Source organism: Pteronotus mesoamericanus, unplaced genomic scaffold (assembly GCF_021234165.1).
Source record: "Pteronotus mesoamericanus isolate MK-2021 breed Mesoamerican mustached bat unplaced genomic scaffold, CSHL_Meso_final contig_657, whole genome shotgun sequence".
Classification (NCBI taxonomy): Eukaryota; Metazoa; Chordata; class Mammalia; order Chiroptera; family Mormoopidae; genus Pteronotus; species Pteronotus mesoamericanus.
This window is the reverse complement of record NW_026555229.1, coordinates 7,238,199-7,262,607: the sequence shown is the minus strand read 5'-3', so window position 1 is coordinate 7,262,607 and position 24,409 is coordinate 7,238,199. Positions and strand designations below refer to the sequence as shown.

The 24,409-nt window shown below is 38.0% G+C and overlaps 2 protein-coding genes and 1 non-coding gene across 4 annotated transcripts in view; 2 read left to right on the top strand and 1 right to left on the bottom strand.

Moving 5' to 3' along the window:
* Nucleotides 1-9,497, top strand: part of CFAP43 (cilia and flagella associated protein 43) — an 84,604-nt gene extending 75,107 nt beyond the window's left edge. Inside the window, exons 30-38 of the mRNA XM_054581751.1 lie at nt 444-530; nt 1,215-1,303; nt 3,282-3,495; nt 4,813-4,925; nt 5,873-6,032; nt 6,544-6,708; nt 8,261-8,341; nt 8,986-9,139; nt 9,331-9,497. Of these exons, the coding sequence (XP_054437726.1) occupies nt 444-530; nt 1,215-1,303; nt 3,282-3,495; nt 4,813-4,925; nt 5,873-6,032; nt 6,544-6,708; nt 8,261-8,341; nt 8,986-9,139; nt 9,331-9,497 (1,230 nt within the window). The remainder of the gene's footprint in view (nt 1-443; nt 531-1,214; nt 1,304-3,281; nt 3,496-4,812; nt 4,926-5,872; nt 6,033-6,543; nt 6,709-8,260; nt 8,342-8,985; nt 9,140-9,330) is intronic.
* On the top strand, nt 4,433-4,595 carry LOC129077359 (U1 spliceosomal RNA). Its single transcript, XR_008529824.1, has one exon. It is a non-coding gene; the product is annotated as a U1 spliceosomal RNA (small nuclear RNA).
* Nucleotides 9,498-16,745: 7,248 nt separating the features above from the next.
* Nucleotides 16,746-20,259, bottom strand: SFR1 (SWI5 dependent homologous recombination repair protein 1). Of its 2 annotated transcripts, none has more exons than XM_054581749.1 (4): nt 20,227-20,259; nt 19,209-19,330; nt 18,215-18,622; nt 16,746-17,184 (listed from the first exon to the last, which is right to left on the bottom strand). In XM_054581749.1, exons 1-4 carry the CDS (start codon nt 20,237-20,239, stop codon nt 16,993-16,995), a joined length of 735 nt encoding a protein of 244 aa, XP_054437724.1. In that variant the 5' UTR covers nt 20,240-20,259; the 3' UTR covers nt 16,746-16,992. The 2 variants fall into 2 exon arrangements, with proteins under 2 accessions (XP_054437724.1, XP_054437725.1); XM_054581750.1 differs by lacking the exon at nt 20,227-20,259 and adding an exon at nt 19,635-19,646.
* Nucleotides 20,260-24,409: the final 4,150 nt, after the last annotated feature.

The following is a 24,409-nucleotide window of genomic DNA, read 5'->3' as shown; positions in this document are numbered from 1 at the left end:
GAAATTAAGAAATCTGGAAGTTATTTTCTAAGTCTTGGCAGTTTGGGGCAAATTGCCGCAGAGGCTGTGGGTCAGAGTTTTTTTTTTTCACATGCAGTCTGGCTGTTTTCCTTTTATAAATTCTGTCTCTGAGTACCCAGGTCCAGGCAGCCCCCAAGCCTGTGAGATCATCCATATGCGCTGCGGAGAATGTAGCTAGCTCTGTAGTCACTTCCACACTCACATACGGAGTTAACTGTGCTGAGAAACAGGTGGATTGGATGTTCATTCTTTCAAAGTCTCCAGTTGGTTTACTTTCCTCTATAAATGCTGTCTGCAATGAATACTTCACCGACACATTTATCTTGTACTAGGAAATTCCTTGTTCTTTTTAGTATCTCCAATATTTTTGTTTCTTCTGAAAAACATACAGTTACAACTGGCTATGCCTAATGTTATTACAGACCCAGACTTCAGAGGCCATCCAGAAATCTAGAGAAGAGCTCGATGTGTACAAGGAACAGTATGACAATTTACTGGCAGAAGACAAGGTGAGAGCCATAGTCTTACCCCTCGCCAGTGCGGTAGAGTGCTGCCGCCAGGATTGGAGGGAAGGTTAGAAGGAGTGTAATTTAATTTCCTCACATTAATTTCCTACTATAATTCTCAGTTATGGGTGAACTTTAGTCTGTGCCATTGTAGATTTCTGAAAATCACTATGTAAAATAAATTTTTATAAACTTCTCTGGTGTAAGCTTTTCAAAAATGAAAGAGATCATCTCCACGGTAGGGCTTTCAAACTTCAGGTTGCCGGCCCTGTTAGGTGGTCGTGCCATCAATTTGGTGGACTATGATCAGCAGTTTTATAATGAAAAATATATAAAGAAGAATGGAATGGAATGGAGTGGAATGGAATGGAATAAGAACAGATTAGAGTACCTTGAATGTTTTATGGGTAAATATTGTTTTATAAAATTTCAGTTCTGAATTATTTCTAAAACCTCTTGTAGGAAATAATATTTTTAATTCACCAATGTGCTTTCTAGTCAAAACAAATGTCTAAGAAATCCTTGCACAGTGAGTAGTCACTCCCAAACAAGCCTAGTTTATAAACCAAATTTCCATGGATTTTTAAAATCAAAGTGGTACAACCCTGTATTTTAAAGTGTTGTATTGTCAATACATAACATGTTTCTGAAATATTGCAATTCTGGCAATGATCTGTTTGTGCTTAGGTTCTCGATCGCAGCTTTAAAAAAGAATTTTCTGAAATTCCCAGTCATCAAGTGGATATGCTCTACAAACTTTTTAAACGCCGACCAAGGTTTGTTTCTCCTTTGCTATCATGTTTCTGAGGAATAGTTTGTACATGAACAGGAATGTTATTAGATTTCAGCTTTTTCTCCCAATTAGATGGACATATTCAGTCTAATATCTTTTATCTGAAAATGTTCAAGTGTCTTTATTATAACTGAATTTTTTTAGATTATTCTTGTACCTTAAGGTAAGCAATGAAGAATAATAATTTCTTTTAATTACTTAAAGATACTTAAGTAGGTAAGCATAGTGGCATTAAAGATTCTATTTTATACAAGAAAGTAGTTCCTCTTAAGTCATGGGTAGTATCCAGATTTATAAACAGGTTTTTCTAAGACGTGTCCCAGGACATATGAGTACTTTGTGGTATGAATTGGAATTACATAAGGCTGTCAGGACAAAATAAGTTTGGAGAAACACAAGGTTAAAAAAAGTTAAACAGTTTTCTTTAAAATAACTTCTCAGAACTTGTTTTTAGCTTTTTGGTCTCCATGTACAAGAAATAGAGTAATTGGTGTTTTCCAAACTTATTTGACCACAAAGCACTTTTTCTTAGAGCATCTCATGTGATTGTGTTCAGACAGAGTTTGAAAAATGCCAGTATATAAATACTTGAAAGTAACCATTATCAAAAGAGTTCTAAAAAAAAAGAGTTCTGTCCCTGGCTGACCCTGTACACCAAAATGTTGCGAGTTCAATCCCCAGTCAGGGCACATACCTAGGTTGCAGTTCCTGTCCCCAGTTGGAGCACATACAGAAGGCAACCAATCAATGTTTCTATCTCACATTGATCTCTCTCTTTCTCTCTCTCTCTCCCCCCCCACCCCTTCTCTCTCTAAAAGCAATGAAAAAAATGTACTCGGGTGAGAATTTAAAAAATAATCCAATATTTATACTGAGAGTAGCATTAGAATCACATTCCTGCATATTTCCAAATTTTTATAAATTCATATTTCCATAATTTTAAAATATAATCTAGAAATCAGGGGTTTGTCACAAAGGTATAGGCTCATTTGTGTCTGAGATACAAACTCATTCTATCACCTTTGAGAGGTTACATGCAACTTGAAGCTCAACTTAAAACCGGCCTCATATCTTGATTTCCCTATTTTTTTTAAAGTAATGAGTTATAATAAGCTTGTTAAGAAAGTAGTGAGACCTCTCATATATTGGGAGGCAGCTGTGGGAAAAGTGTAAGTTTTATGGTCAAACAGAATTAGGTTTAAATCCTAACTCCACCATCAGACCTGTGACCTTAGACCAATAGTGTCTCTCAGAGCCTTGCTTTCCTCTCCGACAGAAAAAGGACACAGACAGTCACTGCACAGTGTATTGTAAAGCATTTAATAGTGAATTCCCTTCCCAGCCGTAGTCCAGGGAAACAAAACTAATCTAATAATGCAGATCAAAGAGGCACTTTCTCAAGTGGTGTGTGTATCTGAATACAGTCAAAGCTGCTCTCCTGCTGAAAGGGTACCAGCAGGAGGCAGAGCACAGAAGCATCACTCTTGGGGGTTTACTTGCTCGCTTAAAATACACAGAAGGGTGTAATTTTTAATTCTCATATTTCCTTATTTCTGGTCATGGCTGTTCCTTTACGGCTTAAAGAAGATTCTTTACATTTCTCATTAAGCTGGTTTAATGGTGATAAACTCCTGTGGTTTGGTTTTGTTTTTGTTTTTGCTTTGCTTGCCAGGGAAATTCTTTCTCTCTTCTTCAAGAAGGGAGACATTTTCTAATCCAGGTAAATTTGTCAGTGCTGACAGCAGTTAGGGACATCTTATAGTCCAGCCAAGGTTATGTCTGGGGATCCAGAGAGTATGGAAGCAGGTCAAAATAGGTGTTTTTCTTTCAAGTGCCCTCAAGTGCCAAAGGAAAGTGTCATGCAATGTCATGCCTATGTGAAACGTTATATTATTTAACATTGATTTTTTTTGTATGTATGAGAATATGAAATGTTGATGGGCTTTTATTGACAATTCCAGGGTTCACAAACCAAAAACGCCCACAGATACGACCAGTATTGTGCCTTTTGGAGAGCGGCCAGGATCTGGGAAATTGAATGCAGATGCCTTTGCCCAATTAATGAAAGCCATGGATGACCTGGACAATATTAACAACATGCCAGAAGGCTTGAACCCCTTGGTCTGGAGTCATTTCTGTGCAACCCGACGAGCAAAAGTGGAAAACGAACAAAAAGTATATAATAACATTTTATTTCATTTAATTTCATTTAATGTACTAATATAAAATATATGGTTTATGGTGGTCAATACTTAGAGAAAATCCAATTATTTACATTTTCCTGCTAGGGTAGTAGTTAGTAACAGTAATAAGAGTAATGATGAAATAAAATATCAACTTTAGTGCCACTGAGGGCTAACTCTAGGTCTGTACTTGTATAAACCCACAATGTCCAAAAGGGTGGTCACTCCCTACATGTGTTATTGTTTACTTGAAATAAATATGGCTAGTCCTAACTGAGACATTCTGTATGGGAAAATTACACACAGATTCAGAAGACTTAAAAATAATGAAAAAAATCATAGAAAATGTCTCAATATTTTTATATTTATTACAGGTTGAAATGATAATGTTTTAGATATATTGTGTTAAATAAAATATATTAGTAAAACTAATTTCACCTGTTTAATTACACTTTTTATAATGTGGCTACTATAAAATTTAAAATCATATATGTGGCTTCCATTATATTTCTCTTGGATACCACTGTTGTACACATAACTTCCCTTTCCTCTCTGCCTTAATCTTGAGTAGTTTTCATCTCCTTTTACATAGCTTAGAATTATATTTCACCAGAAACAACTTTATAGTTTTGCTAGAATATTTTTTTAAATGTAACAAAGGGTAACAAGTTGAGAGTGTGTTTAATTGGAAAGAGAATCCTTCCTCTTGCTGCTCTTTGACCAACTCCTTCCTCCCCCCCTCCAAATTCCCAAAATTCAGTGCCACAGACATCAGGTTGACATATTTTTGATAAGGTATCTATGATTTTATAATTTTATCTAAGGTGAAGGGAACAAATTTTAAAGTAAGATATAAGAAAAATTCTAGTTGCTTGCACATTTGATTTTCAGCAAGAAGCAAATGTAATACTTCTCGAATTATTCATGGGATATATACCTGGCAGGGGAGGCCCCATGATCCTGAAGGTGGTTTCCCCGGGGCGGGCTTAGCCATTGCACTCCGGGTGTGCTGACCCCTGCGATTGCCCCAGATGTGGGAAACCCGGCTGCGCAATTGGTGGTAGTGGGGGACTGCGTTCACACTCTCCCCTGAAGAAAAAAGAGAAAGAAAAAAAATAGATTTAGATATCCTGTATTATTACATAATGGCAGGGATTTAAATTTTTATTAATCTCTTAGAAAGAGGGGGTTGTTTTGGTTTTGTAACAAAGTCAAAAGAAGTATGTTTTCTAAAGCTCTTTAAAAATTAGTTTGCTTTTATTTCTCAAGATCCATATGTTCTGAGATGTTTGTGGTTTGATTTCTTCAGGTAAAGCAGAAAGCAGCTGGCTTAACGGAAATGGTGGCTTTCCACCGGAGGAGAGTTGACGAGGATGAGAAGGTGCACCAGGAAATTGAAAAAGTGTCCCATGAACTCATTCTGTAAATTGGACCTTTCATTCATGTTCATTTATTCAAAGTCTAAGCAAGGGCTAGGTTAGCTTGTGTTGTCATGGGGGAAGAATGCCTACACACTGGCTTACAGCTAGCAGAGAGCTGTCTATATCTCCGTGGACTTTAAAGTGCACCTTGTTATATAACACCCTATTTCAAAGTGAAACTTCCCTGCATGTTCCATTGCTATTATAACAAATAAGTAACTTTTGGAAAAGTCTTAGTATTTTTCCATCTGCTCCTTTCACGTAAAACTATTCTATACAAAGAATTTGTTTCTGCTAATGAGTACTTTTGGGCTCAAGCCACATGAACGATTATGTGGAAAACTAAGCAGATATCCACAAAATTTCCATTGAGACACGTAACGAGCCAATGTCTTTTTCTTTAAGGGACTTGTATTTTGCTGGGTGATGGGGATACTGTGTTGTCCTTACTTTACTTTTGGCTATATTTATAGCCATACTGATACTTTTCTAATGTCCCCAAATTCAACATTATATATCATTTTTCAGATCTAGGCTATATAGAGAAATATGAGTTACCCAGAAATAGATTTGATAAGTAGCATATAGAACATTGTTAATATAATATCAGAACTCAGTCAAAAGTTTTTTGGCAGCATCTTTATTTTCTTCTACTTAATCATCACAATTATATTAGTCTTTTTAAATCATAAAGTGAAGCTTTATGAATGTATTTCTGTCCCTACCACTCTTTGAGCAGCCCAAGTATGATTCTATATCAATAAGAAGAGGCATCATGGAGATCTCTAGTAAAGTTCATCCTCAGGAAAATATTTTCCACATTAATTTCCAGCATGTCTTCCTTAAACTAAAGGACATTTAAGTTTGGGTTTATATTCTCAGGTAATAGGTGAAATTTAAAATATAAATATATTGCAATTATCTACTTGAAAGTCTTTTTCAATTTAGGTTACAGGAAGAGAAAGTGAAATTCCAATTGAATTTGACAATCCAAATTCTCCTTAAACAAGGACAAGTAGAAGTGGAGAATTTCCAGTTATTGCTGGATTATTCTGATGCAATTCTCATCAACAGGAACATAATTGAAGACCTGAATTCTGTGATTCGGGTAATTATCATTTTCTAAAGAGAGAAAACAACCATGTATCAAATATTTTTTATTCTTCTGTTTTCATGGTTGTCCATTTTCTTCTGGCTTTCAGAGTTTCTGACATAATGCCTACTACATTTTTTTTTAAACTTTGTTCCCCTTACTGTAATGTGTCTGCGTTTGAGACTTTATCTTTGGTTTTCCAGTTTATCTATAGTGTCAGAAGGCAGGGCTACAAAGGTATGCAGATTAGAAGGTTGGTGATTTGTCTGCCTAATCATTGGCGTATAAATTGGCTATGCCACTCACATTTATCTCATAATTCCTTCTGCTCAGCAACTATCATGCATTATAGTGATCAGATTTTCCCCAAGAAGTCATTTAAAAATATTTGCTATATTTTTTAAGCAAATAAACTTATCTCTGTGATCCGAGTGTTTTCTAATTACAGAATACAGCTTCAGATATTCTCTATTCTTTGTGCAGAATCATATTATATAAATATCAGAATGTACTTTCTTTTTTTAAGACTCAAGGACAAAAGAAAGTTTCTAGCATGATGGAAAGTAAAGATATCCACAAAGGAATATTTCAGATTGAGTGGGAACATAAGAAAATGGAGATGGAAATGGAAGATCTAAATCAGAAGGCTTGGGACATTCAGATGCTGTTTTTTTCAAGAGAACGTCAAAAGGTAAGTTCTTCCTGCCCCGCTATCTAATTTTAATTGTATTCATTGATGCATTTATTTCACTAGTATTTAACAAGAAGCCTCTGTGATATCAAGCATATTCTAAGCCAGTGGTATTTCAAAGTGTATCTATGAATTCTGTCTTTTTCTTCCAGTAATTTACATTAGCTGCCTTAGGTTCTTCTTGACCCATTCAGCACTGCAGTTCTATCTTACAGTTCAGTGAGGATTTCCTAATTGTCAAATCCAGTGATCACTTTCTCAGTCATCACCATCCTTCAACTCTGTAGCATTTGACCATCTCAACTGCCCATTCCTTTAGCTTTTATCATCTCTTTTTTTTTCTTTTTGCCCTTTTTTTTGTCCAACATGCCAAACCACTCTGTCTCTGTTACCAATTTCTCTTTTGCTTCTAACTCTTAAATGTACCTATTTTATGAGACTCTACCCTTAACTCTGCTTGTGTTTCTTTCCATACCCTCTCCTATAGTGACCTCTATTTTTCTAAATGATCACTTCAATGATCACTTTTAAAAGACTAATACAAGCTTTCTAGATTCCAATTCAATTTTAATTCCAATCCAAGCTCTCTGGCCCTGACCTCCCTCAGGCTTTATTTCTTATTTCCCGCTACTAATAGCCAATCTTTATTTGCCTGGTTCTGTTCTTTTCAGCCATTCATCAGGCTTCAGTTGTGGACATCTATGACTACCCTCTTTGCCTTGCCTTCCATGCCTTGCCCAGTTTATCTCTGCATTATCATTCCTATTCAGCTTTAATAGTGTTACTACTCTGCTCAAAGATTTTGAACTGCCGCTTCTGACCTGGCAAATGACTTAGGATATCCTTAGGTGGTTGTTCAGTGTTCTTCAACCTAACTTTTCATTTCATTCCCACTGTTCCTCTCATACATCAATATTGTCAAACCCAACTGATTACTGTTATCTAGGATTCTATCTCTGTGCTTTTGCTCATTACCAGTTCTTCTTCCTAAAATACCTTTCCTCATTTTTTTCACATCCCAGATCTATCATTTTTCGAAGTCTAGCTTAAATGCCACCCCCTTCATAAATCCTTTTGATTTCCCCCAATCCAGAGAAACCACATCCCATCTTAACTTTTGGACTTGCATGTCATTTTATGTATTTTCTGGTAGCTAATCAATTCTACGCATTCTCTTTTTTTGATGGTACGTCATGTCACTTATCTTTGTATCTTCCTCAGTGTCTTTAACTGTAACACCGTTAATGTGGGACTCAAATGAGACAATAAGCATTTGGTGACTTGAATGAATGAATGAATGAATGAATGAATGAATGAGAAAATAAACTCTAGGCATTTGTAACTATTAGCATATAGATGAGCATTTCAGTAGCTAAATAGAAGTAAATATAGCACAAAAGTCAAATGAATCTTAGATGTATAGTTTTTATGAAAATAGTAACGTTCAAAACTAAGGTAATCTTTATAAAGTTATCTATTGAAAAAATAGAGAAATATGTTCTTTTATAAACATATATATATATATAGTGAAGTTTTCTTTCTTCTCTCAAAGTTCCTAAATGAACCAAACTATGATACTCTGATTGCTATTCAAATTGGAATAATGGAACAAACCATTGCTGTTTTAGATAAGGTAGGTCTCATAGATATTGACCATTATAATGCCAATAGTTGTAGTCATTTGTACAAGGTAATAGTGTTCCAAATCATGAACTCAACCAGAACCTAACAAGGCTGAGGTCCTTTTCTGATATTCAGGATGCAATTAGAGGTTCCTGAATAGTGTCTTTGCAACCATAGCAAGTCTTGTAGACTGAAGCACTTCTTTTAATATTAGAATTAACCTCTTGGTAGATATCTGAGTGTACATGAATCTCCTGTTTATATTAGATTATAATTTGTGTAATCAAAATGTTGATAGTCTTACCTTGGCATTGTAAAGGCTTTTTTTTTTATAACTGCTTAACGAATACTCAGATTTGATTGTGTAGTATATGTAAAGTGAAAACAAAGTAATCTCAAGGCTATGTGTTTTAATCTTCTCTCATTTTTAAGAATATACAAGATTTTTTCTGAAATATGGCATTATCATACCATTCCATCTTTCAACAAATAATTTAGGTACCTACTATGTGCAGGCATTATGCTAGGCACTAGGGATATGGTGATAAGATGGTATCTTAATGATAATAAATTTTAATTTTAAGAATAACATCTTTATAAAATATATTTTTTCTAAATTATTTTTGTGGGGTGTCATGGAAACAAAAACTTCAGACCCACAAAAAGAATGTGGAAAACTGTAAAAAACTACTAAAAAAACTGGAAAAGGTCAGCAATCAAAAAGATATAGCAAATTATACTCTAAGCTGCAATTTACGAGACGAGTTGGTGGCTGTCTCAGAGAGAAAAGACATCTGTAATGCCATGGGTAAGCTTTATTTTTTTCCTTTATTCCACTGTAGGTTCTTTAAATGTAGTCAGTATTCCTGAAATCTGTACAGTTGTTATAAAGCTACCAGCATTTCTCCCACATGTTTAATTCATTCTGAATGCTATTTCTATACTGGAAAGTACAGAAAATAGTCCAACTAATTCTTTTATTCTTCATTGTTGGGATAGGGTCTCAATTGACTTGGGAAAAAATTGCCAAAGAACACTATGAAAACATGATGCAACAACAAAAGTTAAGAAATACTTCAAAAGAACAAGCCAAACAGATTTCAATACTGCAGGCTGAAGTTGAAAGATTAAGGATGAAAACATTTCCTGCTCTTGTTCCATTGTAAAAACACTGGTGGGAAACATAAAGCTAAAACAATCATTTAAAAAATAATTTTATTAAAATGATTTGTTTTGTTTTTTCATATAAGGAAATTTAAGTAGTGCGTCTTTCAGTTGCATATTTTAATAACAAATTATTTAATTTTAGCCTTAATAATTATAACAATGTTTTTCCTGCATAAATAAGTGTATAAAATATCATGAATTGTTGTTTTCAGGAATGAGCAAGACTTTAACTCAGAAAGTATTCAAGATCTATTTTATTTTGTCTTAATTTGGTCAAAAATTATTTTCACAATAACAGTATAGAAAGTCTTAAAGACAAAAAGAAATTATTCTTAGCCATGGGTGACATTTATAATTTTACAAATTACCTGAAGTTATGAGACTATGGATGATTTTTATACTTTTCTATATTTCGTGTTTTCTTCAATAAACATTTATTCTGTTGTATAATCAGGAAAAAATTGCCAGAACATTTAAGATCATTCTTTGTTCTAGCAGTGAGAATATGGTGAACCCTTTACTTTTACTAAGTCCTTAATCATTTATAAATTATGACATATTTTCTTCTGCACAAACATAACATAATACTCTACATGTCATATTCATCGTAACAGAATTCAATTTTGTGTCCTACCTAGTAAGGTTTAGCAAACAGGAAAAAAATGTTTTCTGATTTCCATGAAGTTTATTGTTGTATTCATGCAGATGAGAATTACATAATGAGATTAACTGGTCAGAAAACTGCTTTGCCCTTCACTAGCCTGTGGACTGACTGCTGCATTCCAAGGTGACACCACTGGGATCACTGACCACAATCTTCAAGTGACGTCAGTGTCTCATTGTTGTGCAATTTGTTAGTTAAGTTTAATCGGCAACAGCATGTTTAATGGACACTGGTATAGGTAAAGCAAGAGAGGAATTATGAAACCTTCTATTTCGAAAACATCTTTAGGAGATTTAAAATCTATTTAGAAATTGTCAGGATAGTACCATTACTGATTGCCCATACACTGATTAGTGCTGGATGGGAATAGTAAGACAAATAATAGGACCACCATTTTTGATGCTTTCCCTCCTTAGAACTAGAATGACTCCTGAAGTAGTCACTTTTTCTGATTTGGCAGGAAAATGCCCATTGGTAACTGTTCCTACATCTAAGGTCCTTCAAAATTATCTGACAAGGGGATTATAGGGGGTAGGAGGATGAACCCAAGGGTGGAGAACTATATGAAGAGTACAAATATTTTATACAAAAGGTAGGATTGTCAGAAGTCCTCTGTCCTGTCAAATGAAGTCAACCATGAATAAATATACTAGGTTTCTCCCCTCTGATGATACAAATTCTATGTTACCCAAATCAGCTGCCTGAAGGCTCCATTTGCTAATAGCCAGTGCCATAAATTTCACTGGTAATGCTCTGTGGATTCCAGGTCTTAGGAAACCAAACAGCCTGTGTGATTTTTACCTTAGTAGCCACCCTGGATGACTCTAGCAATGCTCCTTGCTTGAATGTCACAGCTTTGAGGCATGTATACAGTGGAGGTTAGCAGGAACCTCTTGCCCCCAGGTTATATTCTAATAGCAGCACTTCTCAACAGGAGGTATCTGGTGATTTGGGAGGTTGGCTGTGGAAGAGCACATGGGTTATGTACCCTAGCCTACTTTTGATACTGTCCATGGTACTGATTGTTCTCAGCTTTTGCTCAACTAACAGCAATTATATTCGTATTTTATAGTCCTTTAAAATATCTATATTTAAAAGTAATATAATTAACTGACTTGAACATAGCATAGCTTCATGTATAGGACTTAAGCGTAGGGTTCTGATGATGGATTACCTGGTTTCAAATTCTGGCTTGGCCAATTCAGTTTTAAATACTTATTTAGGGTTTTTTTTTCCTCTTTTTATAATTATATATTACTGGTTATGCTGTTACAGTTGTCCCATTTTTCCCCTTTTGCCCCCCCCCCCATCAAATACCCCTTACCCCCTCAGGCAATACCCACACCTTTGTTCATGTCTGCGGGTCATGAATATAAGTTCTTTAGCTACTCCATTTCCTATACTGTACTCTACATCCCCATGGCTATTCTGTAACTATCAATTTGTACTTCTTACTCCCCTCACCTCTTCACCCATTCCACCAAACTACCCTCTCATCTGGCAACCATCAAAACTCTCTCCATATCCATGATTCTGTCACTGTTCTCCTTATTTGCTTAGTTTGTTTTTTAGATTCAGTTATTGATAGGTAGGTGTTTATTGCCACTTTGTTGTCCATAGTTTTGATCTTCTTTTTCTTAACATATCATATAATAATGGTTTGGTGATGATGAACTCCCTTAGTTTTTTCTTGTCTGCCAAGCTCTTTATCTGCCCTAGGATTCCAAGTGATAGCTTTGCTAGGTAGAGCAATCTTGGCTCCAGGTCCCTGCTTTTCATGACTTTGAATACTGCTAGCTAATCCCTTCTAGTCTGCAAAGTTTCTTTTGAGAAATCAGCTGACAGTTTTATGGGGAACCCCTCGTATTTAACTGCTTCTCTCTTGCTACTTCTAAGATTCTCTCTTTATCTTAACCTTTGGCATGTTCATTATGATGTGTGTTGGGGTAAGACTCTTTGCATCCATCTTGTTTGGGACTCTGTGCTTTCTGGACTTGCATGTCCATTTCCTTCACCAAAATAAGGAAGTTGGTTTTTTTTTATTATTCTTTCAAATAGATTTCCAATTTCTTGCTCTTTCTCTTCTCCTTCTGGCACCCCTCTGATGGGAATGTTGGTATGCCTGAAGTTGTCCCATAGGCTCCTTACAGTATCCTCATTTGTTTGGATTTTTTTCTTCTTGTTGTTCTGACTGGTTGTTTTTTGTTTCCTTGTGTTCCATATCATTGATTTTATTCTTGGCTTCATCCATTCTACTGTTGATTCCCTGTAAATTGTTCCTTATTTCCATTAGTGTATCCTTTATTTCTGCCTGGATGTTTTTTATGCTGTTGAGGTCCTCACTAAATTCCTTGAGCATCCTTTTAATTAGTGTTTTGAATTCTGCATCTGATAGATTGATCATCTCCATTTTTTTAGTTCTTTTTATGGAGTTTTGATCTCTTCTGTCATATGGGCCATGTTTCTTTGTTTCCTCATTTTGGCAGCCTCCCTGTGTTTCTGTGTATTAGGTAGAGCTGCTTTGACTCTGTGTCTTGGTAGTGTGGCCTAATGTAGTAGGTGTCCTGCAGTGTCCAGCAGCACAGTCTCCCCTATCACCCAGGATGGGGACCCTTTGTGTGGGCTAAGTACACCCTCCTTTTGCAGTTGAGCCTTGATTGCTGTTGGCACATCAATGGGACAGATTTACCCAGGCCAGTCAGCTGCATGGATTGACTGTGACCACTCATCACCAACCTCCACCCTCTGTGGAGGCTCAACTATGCAGCAGCAGGGTGATGGTGCTCTATGGTGGTCTGTAGATGTCCACTGGGTGAGCAGGCTCTGGGGTTTCCCAGGTGGTGTAGGCCAGGGTCAGCCACTACCTGTGCTCTGCCCAGGTCCACTCAGCATGAGCTCCTAAGCAATCTGCAGATGGCTGCTACTTGTGCTGGGCTTGGAGATTCCCAGACAAAGCCACGCTATGAACCTAGGCTGGCTGCTGCTAATGCTGGGCCTGGGACCACTTAGCAAGAGGTATGGAGGCTGGGGGCTCTGTGAGGCCAGCTGTTGATTGTTTGAGAGGATTTAGGAAATTCAGAAGCATTAGCCAGGACCAGCCATTCATATGGCAAAGTCACTGTTGACAGCTTGGGTGGCCCCATAAGTTGGATGGGGCGAAGTCTCAGGGTGGGGCAAACAGTGTTAGCCAGGTTGGTGGAGTCTCAGATATGGTACCTGCCTGCCAGCTCTGTGGCTCTATGGCTCTGTAGCGGGAAGGTTCAGAAAAGGGACAATTGCCTCTGCCCATCTTTCTGTCTGGGAGAAATCTGTCTCCCAGCTCTTGCCCTGATGCCAGACATTTCATTTCTTCCCTGTATGCCACTGATGCCTTTCAAGCTGCTACACCAGTACTGGAGCTTAGAGGGAGTCTGAGTAAGTTTGGTTCTTTAAGAGAAAATGCTTGGGACTCCAGAAGTTTCTTCTACCAACACAATCCCCACTGGTTTTTGCAGCCAGAAATTATGGGGACTTAACTTCCTGGCACTGGAACCCTAGGTTTGGGGGCCCGATGCGGAGCCTGGACTCCGTGCTCCTGGGATATCCCTCCTAAATTTTTATCTGCCACATGTGGATGTGGGACGAGCCTATTCTATGTCTCCGCCCTTCCTGCCAGTCTGAAGGGATGTGAATTCTTTAATTCTGTAGTTGTCAGACTCCCATTCAAATCAATTTCTGATGGTTCTGAATGATGGTTGTTCTATAGTTTAGTTGTAATTTTAATGTGGCTGTGTAAGGAGGTTAGCTATGTTTGCTAACACCTCTATCTTGACCGGAAGTCTTGTTTTTAACTACTTTATAAAGTAATAACTACTTTATCTTAAGTTTCCTCATCTTAGAAATTGTGATGCTGATTGTCGCGGGGAGCGATGCATTGCAGGGACCTTGGGGCGCTCTTGGATCTGAGGGTTACTGTCCGGAACCAGCTGAGGAGGGAGCAGGGCTCTGAATCCTGCAGAGCCCGTCCCAGGGTTGTCATGGATGGGGGGAATAAACATGAGTCGTCACAAACTCCTTTGTTTGCCAGGAGAGGAGACATGACAACATCCCTCTAGTGGGGAAGGCCCCAAACTCCCATGTCCAAAGGCTTTTATTGAGAACCATATGTGCATGGGTACAGATGAAAAGCTCATCAATCAATGTCAAAAGGCTATGTTTACAGAAAACAAATAGAGATCATAGGTAACAACTGAAGGAACACAAGAGATCTGCCTCAGGTCAGGGTCTATGAATAATGTAAATCTCCTTCCCAGTATGAGCCGGTTATCATAGCTTTAGAGAGAAGAACAAAGCATGCTTAGAGGAACTTACTTCTAGGCCTGATTGTCCCTGGGAACACCAATCCAGTTTAGGGCTGTACCTGCCTTTGATATTGTTTCAAGCCTGAGCCAGATAGGCGGAGCAGAGCCACCAAGAGATAAGGAGATTTCTTTCAGATAGAATGAGGACTCCGGCCATGTTCAAGCTGAGCTGAGGGGCGTGGAACTTTTTGCCCTTTCTCTGTGTCCCCCAGGTCCTTGTCTGCTGCCCCTACTGGCTGTGTCTGGCTTAGGTTGTCCCTCCTCTTTAGGAATCTTACCCATTTTTGACTAACCATCACAGGGCCAAGCAGTGTGATGTAAGGGAGGCAGGGGCTGCACCCCTGACAGGGGGACAGGTTTCATCTCCTCAGTGGCCTGTTTTCCCAAGGCCTCCTTGATTATTTCCAGCCTTGGGGCCCTCTCGCCTGTTGGCAAGGCTACAGTCCCTGAAACCAGGTGGGGTGTTTCCCAACAGCTGATAATTGTAATACTCAAAGGAATTAACATCCTTTTGAAACATAAAGCAAGTGCTAAGTGGTAGCTTGCACTTTTATGAATAAAAATGTTATTGTGGTGTTTAATACAACATACCTTATTTTATTGCACTTTATTGTGCCTCAGATACTGTTTTTTACAAATTGAAGATTTGTGGCAACACTACTTCAAGCAAGCCTATGGGTGCCATGTTTCCAACAGCATTTGCTCATTTCATGTCTCTGAATCACATTTTGGTAGTTCTCATATTTCAAACTTTTTCATTATTATATATTTGTTATGACATATGATCAGTGATCTTTGGTGATACTGTTGTGATAACTGAAGGTGCCACAAACCATGCCCATATAAGATGGCGAACTTAGTGGATAAATGTTGTACGTGTTCTAACTGCTCCACCCTTAGCTGTTCCTCTTCTTAGGCCTCCCTATTCCCTGAGACACAACATTTAAACTAGACCAACTAATAAGCCTACAATGGCCTCTAAGTGTTCAAGTGTTCAAGAGGGCCAGGCCAGGCCTCTCAGGTTCACAGAAGCCAATCACAATGGCAATGTCTTAGATGGCAGGAATTTGTATGTGTGGCAGGGGTGGGGAGGTAGGGTAAGTAGGTGGCAGAGTTTACTGTCATGGCCACTAACAATTAGAACAGATGCAAGAGCAGAGTCTTTGGGTCCCCTGCTGTGCCAAATATTTTTATTTATTGGTTTTGTTTGTTTGGTTTTTTTTTTTTTTTTTTTTGAGAGACGGGAAGGGAGGGAGGAGGAGGGAAACCTTGATGTGTGAAAGAAAAATCAGTCTATTGCCTCTCACATGCCGCAACTTGGGACCTGGCCCACAACCCAAGCATGTGCTTTGACTGGGAACTGAACCAGTGACCTTTCAGTTCGCTGGCCTGTGCTCAACCCACTAAGCCATACCAACCAGGGTTGCTATGCCAAATACTAAGTTTGTTAGATCATGGGGAGGGAAGTGAGCTGAAAGTAGGGTACACTTGAAGGGGGGGGGGCCTATGAGTAGGGAAGTGCTTTTTTTAAGTTTGTTTTAAAAAAATAAAATATAAGTAAAGCTGTTTTCGCCCTTAAAAGGATCGAAAAGCAGAAATCCAGAAAGCCCTCAGGAAGGCTTTCTGGAAGCACACCAGCTCTTCTGCTTCCAAGTTTACGTACAACAGTTTCAGCCACAAAAATAGATGAGCTTTCTTTTTCTGAGCACAATTCCAAATTCTGAGACTGGGCCAGCTTGGGTCATATTTCTGCATACAGCCAGGAGGACAGGTAACACTGTACAACAGGGCAGCCAGAATCATGTGAAGGTGGGTTTCTGACTGAGAAGTAACTGTGAACTAAACAGACACTCAAAGCTTACTTTATTTCACAGATGAAGCTAGAAAGGTAGATGAATGTGAAAGACCTTGTATGCCATGATGTCCTGAGTGGGAAAAGAGGATATGTGGTTTTGGAAGGCAAATTTCACTAAATGAGAGGAAGAATACAACAAAACAAATTCAAAGAGACAGGAAGAGTATAATTTTGGACATATGAGTTTAATTACCTGATAGACCATCCAGATGGAAATATGTGGTAAATGGATGGAAACAAGGTTCATACACTTAGGCCACAGGCAGGCATTTTTAGACCAATTTAGGTTTAGACATTCACCAAATTGGCTACTTTTTAACATTAAAAAAAAAAAAAAAAAACTTCTTCTACCATAATAAACAAAACAATGTATTACAAGTGACTTCCAGAACTACCCAATTTATTTTTTAAAACATGAGTACAATTTTTTCACATTTCTTTAAATGTTAAATTTTCTTTGAGAAACTTATCCAGAAATACTAATTTTCATTTGAGAACTTATATGTTTATCTAACAGAGCACCCTAAATTAATGTTCATCAAGATACTTTCTTTAAGCCCTAATGGTTTATGTATCTTCAAAATATATAAGTATTTTTTAAGTTGTCAAAGATATTCTGGAGAAAAAATTATGAATTAAACACCTATAAATTCTTCTTCATTTCTGTTATAGTGTAGCAATTTATCATCTAACCCATAGTGGTCTATCAACTGAGTAAGGCTGAGTTTCTTGTTGTCCTCAGATACAGCTGACAGCAACTCATAAAGCACCAGTTGGCTACACTTTCTCCACTTCTTTATTAACAACTGTAACTGAGACAGGTCATTCTGAAACAGGAAAAAAAACATAAATGTATGTTAATAACTAGATAAGCATCTTATTTTAACTTTCTTAATGAAAGCTGTTAAATCAGTCAAGAGTAGGTTTAAAGGGTACCAACGTATTTGGTCATGAATGAGCCTTCTACCTAGGAAAAAGTAGGGTGGTTTTTACAATGTCACTAGAATTGAGATCTATGGCTATTTTGTTTGGTGCAAGCTCTGGGCCTTCCTTTCCCTCAGGAAAAAAATAAAATTATTAAATAGGGCAGAATTGTGTAGAGAAGCAACAGTATAGGTTTAAAAAGTCCACTTTTTCTATTACAGTTGTGCTTTTAAAAATGAGAACATTCAAATTAAAAATATCTTTCATCATTCACTATCTCATAAAACTCAAGTAGTTATATTTAGAAAAATCTTAAAAATTATAGAGCAAATAAGATATACTCTTCCATCATTTATTCCACATTGCTACGGAAGAAGGAGCAATGGCATATAAGTGAATGATCCAGGTAAATAAAGGTTATCTTCTTCAGAGTGCCCAAGTTCTATTTAATTCAGTCTATCTGGGTTGAAATATAAAATCTAATACATATTTGTTTTTTTTCAAATAAAATGCCTGGAAATTTTAATAATTTGGATTTTTAGATCTTTACTAAAAATACTTTTTATTATACTCTCTGGCCAATGTTTAAGTTTTTAAAACACCACTGTCAGCTGTCATTTCTCTTCTCATTGTACCTGCATGTAACATTTGATATTGCTAATACTGCTACATGCAGCTTCAACTACATATCAAACAAGGGCTGGGACTTTTAAGAAGCTGAATCTGATGTTTTAGAAGCTTCTTCTACTCTACTCTAAATCTGACATAATTGAGTTAAGAGGTGTTGGAAGCCGGGTTTCTGGATGCTTGGCTTATTGCTTATTTTGCTAAAAATAATTTTCTTTTTGACTGACTTTCCTATCATTTATCTAAAAATTAAAAAATTTAACAACTTAAAAAATAATTACGCAATGACTCTGAAATTATTCTCACCTTTGCTCTATACATTTTAACTAGCTTTAGCCTCCGAAGAAGGTCTTCTTTCTCCTGAATCTGCCTCACCAATTTTGCCTTTTCTTCATTTAATTCTTTTTTGGGACGATTCTCATCAAAGTCATTCTGCAGACCACTGCAAGACTCAGTATCAAGTGGCTTAGATTCACATGCATTGATATTCTTGAAGGTATTTTTCAGATGTGAACTTTCTTCAAATTCACTGTCTATGTGTTCAAAATTATCTTGAAATTCCGAACAGCTTTCTTCTGTTGTAGATGCTGGTCTCTCTGAAAAGGTCTGATCGTTTTCCTCATTCTCTACTTTAAGACGTTTTACCACACTGTAACAGGAATTAAATGAAAATCTAGTTTTCCTTAACCGTTCTCTAAGTGTTGCACTCATAGGCTGTAAAAGGCATAAACGTTAATAATGTTAATCAAGAAAAACATTCTTGATGCAAATAAATCTACTAGAAATAAAGACACACACCACTAGATGGCTTTCTGTCTCCATATATCTTAACTAACCAACACAATATTAACTCCTGGAAGCTCCATTAGTTTTGTTTTATTTTAGCAACATCAGCACTCTTCTACAACAGTGTTGAGACACTTTCCCCAGTAACCACAAACATTTTTTCAGAAACTTAGGACATGCCTGATGCTGCTCTAGGTGCTTCAGAGTTACAAATTTTGTAGAAGACCTACATCCCGCCACCAAAAACCTTCATGACACTGCAGATTCAAACTTCTTCCTTTTGTAATGTTATAATTACCTGATGTGAAACTAAATAATTGATTCAAAATGAAATTTTGGGGGTGGGAAAAAGACAAATACTTTATCTAAGGAGAAATATCTAAAATTATTTACCACAGTTTTTTAATGCTACACATTATGTTCATTAACAATCATCAGTAGACTTAAAAACCACCACTGCCACAATAGCCAGAAATATAGAATTGATCCATTGAAAGAACTGAGACTTTCATACTTGTTTTCTTGAACTGCTTGTAGGGGGAGATAGTAGATTGGCACAACCCCGCGGAGTGCTCGGTAAAATCACAGCTGAGTCTGAAGGACTTTCCATTTTGAAAATGAAATCTTGGTTTACCTCTAAAAAACAAACAAACAAAAAAAAAATCACAAAATGGAAACCAAATTAACCCACACCTCTGTATATCCCTCAGTTTTTACCAAAGAACTTTTTTTTTTAATTGTAGGTAACATCAGCAAGTAAGCCAGCATCTTCCTCTTTCATTTAGCTGTGATTCATCCTGGCTTTTTTGCTGTCCTTTTCCATTTACCCTCCCAAATAAGTTTGTGTTGGTCCACATGGTAACTACTAGCTTTTCTATGACAGATTAACTAGCTGGCGTCTCACATAAACAAGACCCTCCATTTGTTTTCATCAAGATACCTTCAAACCTGCCGTAAGGGGGACGGGGAGAAGCACAACGTTGGAACGTTACAGAATGCTTTCATTTCATTACGCCAGCTTCATAATGAATGGAAATATAACTGAAACCTTGACTCAAAGAACAGGACCAGACCTTTCACACTACCCTAAACCCTAAAGGCTGGGTGATTAGAACCAAGGACCCGCCAGGCCTGAGGGATAAGGCCTGAGGGAACACAACTGCAGATGAATTTACGCTTGTCCGTATCGTTTTCGTTTAACTAGCGAAAAGACCCTGAAAAGCAGAGTCTTACGCTTGTCCGTATCGTTTTCGTTTAACTAGCGAAAAGACCCTGAAAAGCAGAGTCGACTAAAGTTTGTTTCCTGAAACAAAGGCAACAACTTTACCGGGGGAAAAAACAAAAACAAAACAGAGAAAGAAGCGGTCCCTCCCCTCCCACCGCTGCAAAAAAATACACGAGACCCGGAGACCCCAGGCCTGAGGTGCAGTTGAGAGGTCCCCTTGACCACGGAGAGGGAGAGCTATTCGACTGCACTGCAGACCCCGAAGCAGTTCAGGTCTCGCACAACCACTTGCCACCCCGTACGCTACCTCCCTCCGCCATCCCCTGGGCGCAGAGAACCCGCCCAGCCGCTCCCGTTCCAGGGGCCGGGCTTCGGGAGAGACGGAAGAACCTCGCGATTGGCTGGATTGACAGGGACGCGCAGCTCTGCTACACCCAGGGCCCGAAAGTGGCAGGATTGCGCGCGCGCGCGCGCTCTCGAGCCTCCGCGAGGGAGCGCGGGCGGAGCGGAGAAACGTAGGAGGCGGCAGAGACGCGTGATTGGCCAGATTGACGGACGAGCGCGTCTCTGCCGCGCCCAGCGCCCTAGAGCCTCGGGACTCTGCGCGCGCAGCCGTGAGTCTCGGCTCGCGTGCGGACGGCCGCCCTCGTGTGCTCAACGATTGCCTGATTCCGAGGGAGCGTGCTTTTCTTTGCGGCTTCACCTCCCTCCTCTTTCCGTGCAAAACCTTTCTTCCTGTTTCCTTATTTTTGTGTTTATGAAATGTGTCTGAGAATGCCCCTCCCATTCTCCTAGCTCCCGTTTGTCTTGTCTCCTCACTCATCACAGCCAAGGACTTTCCTCAGTATTGACAGCACCAGAACTGCTGTGCCCAAGAATAGCTGTGTGTTAAATTTACAGCTTGTAAACTCTCCCAAGGCAGAGACCACAGAAGAGCAGCGCTGGGTTAAATGGCCTATTGAGAATCCAACATGTTAGCGATCCCTGGAAGAGTCCCGGGGAATGCAGTTGAGGTAGTTTCTAGCCTTTGCTGCCGCAAACGCGGCGGCCCAGTCACAGGTGTTCTACAGTATCTACCTCAAAATTTAGATTTCCTCAGCTTGGCTTCAAGTCTTGAGAGAAAATGCAGTCCAAAGAAATTTGCTGTGGTGTCAGACAGGAAGCAGAACAATCCCCAAATAAGATTACGTTGTTCCTGCACGAAGACGTTTGCAGGAGACAGGGCCCTTGCTGAATACTGGGCAGCGACATCCTTAGTCTAAAATATGCCCTTGGTTTCCTGTGTGGTGATGTTCTGTTGCTGCGCAACAAAAAAGTTAACTACATTGGGTGGAGCTCTGCCTGTAGGGAAAGACGGTTTGAGTAATTTCTGAGTCAACAAGGAAGGTGGGAATTTTCAGGGACCAGTGTTTTCAGTCAATGGCCATTTTAAACGTTGACATTGTCTCTTTACTAACATCTTTGTGACTTTGGCTTAAAAGTAGACAAGACTCAGGAGGGTTTAACTGTGTCCTAAGCAGTTGGATATAAAAGTAAATACAGAACCTGAAGCCCTGGCCGGTGTAGCTCGGTTGGTTGCATCATTGGTTGTCCCGTGCACCGAAGGGCTGTGGGTTCGAGTCCGGTCAGGGCTCGTATGGGACGCAAACATTATCTCTCTCCACCCCACCCCACCCCCACCCTTCCTCCCCCTCAACCCCCTAAAATGTCCTTGGGTGAGGACTGAAAACTACAGAACCTAAAGAAAACCTAATGCAGTGAATGATTAAAGACTTAAATGTGAGAGTCAAATGGTCTAGGTTCAAATTCTGGCACCATTACTTTATGTGCTTTGTAATGTACTGTCTCTGTGCCTTGGTTTCGTGGTGGGTAAAATGGGAATATAATATCGACCTCCTAGGTATTGGAAGGCTAAATGAGAATTAATTACAGGCAATGAGAACAGTGCTAGGTATCTAGAAAGCACTCAATAGTTGTTATTTTATATAGCAACTATATTCACAATTCTCCAATTGATTTAAAGAAATGTGTCACATAGTTCTTTTATCCCTTCACTTACCTTTCCAAAAAAGGCCACGGGGTTTGTTTTTTTATAAGTGGGGCTGTGAACTGTGAGATCTCTCACAATTTCAGCCATAAATAGAAGAAAACTTGGAGCCCTCAGAATAATTAATAAGTATTCTACTCTTTCTAAGTTTTTCAAAAATTATATAAATTAACCTCAAGGAATTTACAAAATGAAAGAAAGAACTCATGATTTTGCGACATGGGTGTTATTCACCTAACCAAGCCACAGGTCTCAGACTGTACTTTCATTTCTCCCTTTCCTCATCCATTGGCATCAGTTACACTAAAAAAAAAAAAAAAAAAAAAAAAGGCAGAATGATTTGTCCTGAAACTAGAAGTACAATGCAGACTGAGCATATTCTTTATAATACTTTGGGGCAGAAAGTTGAGTTGTTTTTATGATTCCCTAAAATCAGCTGCTTCAAAATCCTTTTTATCATTACAACCTAAGCTTAGAGCTGTTTTTACTGGCTGCATAAAGGAAAACAACATCTTGCCTTGCAATGTCCTGACTTGCTTATTATATGAACTGGTATATTAAAATGGGATTGTTTTGGCCAGACCTTTAAAGAACTTGAGAATGAGCACACAGATAAACCTGTCTTTCAGAAATGTTCATTTGTTGACCTACATCTCTGACCTACATGTGTTGTTAGAATTGATCTCTCCATATATGTTTCTATTTTATTATACTTCCATCACATACAAGAATGGAAACATGCAATCCACTCTCAATTTAGTATAAGAGATCTGGGATACAGCCCCTATAGTTTTCACTGTACATTTATAGATAAAGCCTAGCAAACATTTTCACGTCTGTAGGAGCCTGAAATCTATTGACTTTAAGGAGTTTGATGTTTCTTTTGAAACTTTCCAGGCAGGGAAAAATACTGCCCCAGAGAGCCAGAAGGCAAAGACTCCTTACCCTGCCATGGAGAACAATTTGAGCAATGGAATTCCATGATAACAGTAATTAATATCAACCTAAGGGAGGCTTTCTCACTGCATTTTTAAAATTTCTTCAATACCCAAGGCTACTGTTAGTCACTTTGTTATTCATCAAGGAGTGGTAAAATGTGTCTTCTGTTCTCTGTGATTATTGTTGGTGAGATGATGACATAGACCTAAAAAATCTTCATGATGTTTTTTATTCTTTGTTAATAGCAAGAGAATAGTGAAGAGTGCCTCCCTCTCCTCCCACACTTACTCTTTCTCTACACACACACACACACACACACACACACACACTTTTAAATTTCATTTCAGGATACATATTTTTTAAATTCTAAGCTTTAACATTATTTTTAAAATCTTAATGGTAATCTCAGGATGAATTAAATTTCATTCCATTGACTTTTCTGAGTCGACAAAAAATATATATATCATGTAGACATAGCTAGTACCCACAGGTATTTTTTAAACAATTAAAAATATAAATGTACACTTTTAAAACCAGATTTAAATCCACTTAGGTGAAGAATTACACAGAACACACATGCTTGAGCTGATTTATAATGTCCATTATGACAAATAAACAAACAAAATAATATAGATTTTATAACACAAGAAAATCTACTAAATTTTCTTAACTGGCTTTCAATATTTCTTATGACATTTGTACATAACTTGAAAATTGCCTTCAGAAACTCTCTTCTAGGTTTCTCTTGCCATGAATTCAAGTATCAACTTATAAGACCTATCCATGGTAAAGGAGATGTGTTTTATTTAGTACTCTATCATGTCATAAATTTCCCTTTGAGAATATTTGACAAATTATTTCTATTGGGTTTTTTTTTCTATTACCTAAAGACTTCATAGGAACTTTTATAATGTATTCACTTGCAAAAACTGTTGAAGATTTTGTTATCAAATTCTTATGGGTAAACTTTAATATTCTTTAGCCAAGTGAAGAAAAGAATAAAGAAAAGATTTTATTTTCAACCTCAAGATGAAAGAGCCCTTGACTTAGCTATAGGCATGCCTGAGAGGTTGCTTCACTGAGTAGGGTGTCTACGGAGAGCATGGAAATGTGGAGATGGTCAATCGTGTTGTTATGATTAAAACAAAAACAAAAACACCTGTCCACCACCAGGCAACTAGAAAATTTATCTGGTAAATAATATTGAGGGTAACATATTGAACAAGAACCTAAAGAGCTCCTTTCACCTGAAGTTCCTTTCCTTTTATTCTCTCAGATATGGCATTTTGTCAAGTCCATTAGAGACTAGAGAAGCAGAGTCTATGATTCACTGCTATTACTGGGGTGTGTTCTCTTGGAGAAGAATAGAGTGATTCAAGTTAGATTAATAACGGTGAGGAAGGGGGTAGGGTGTATGTGGGTGGGAGGGTCGGGGCAGAGGAGTTAAACTGTGAAAAAGTAATGGTAATAAAAGTATTGCTCAGGGCCATGTCTTTCTCAGATC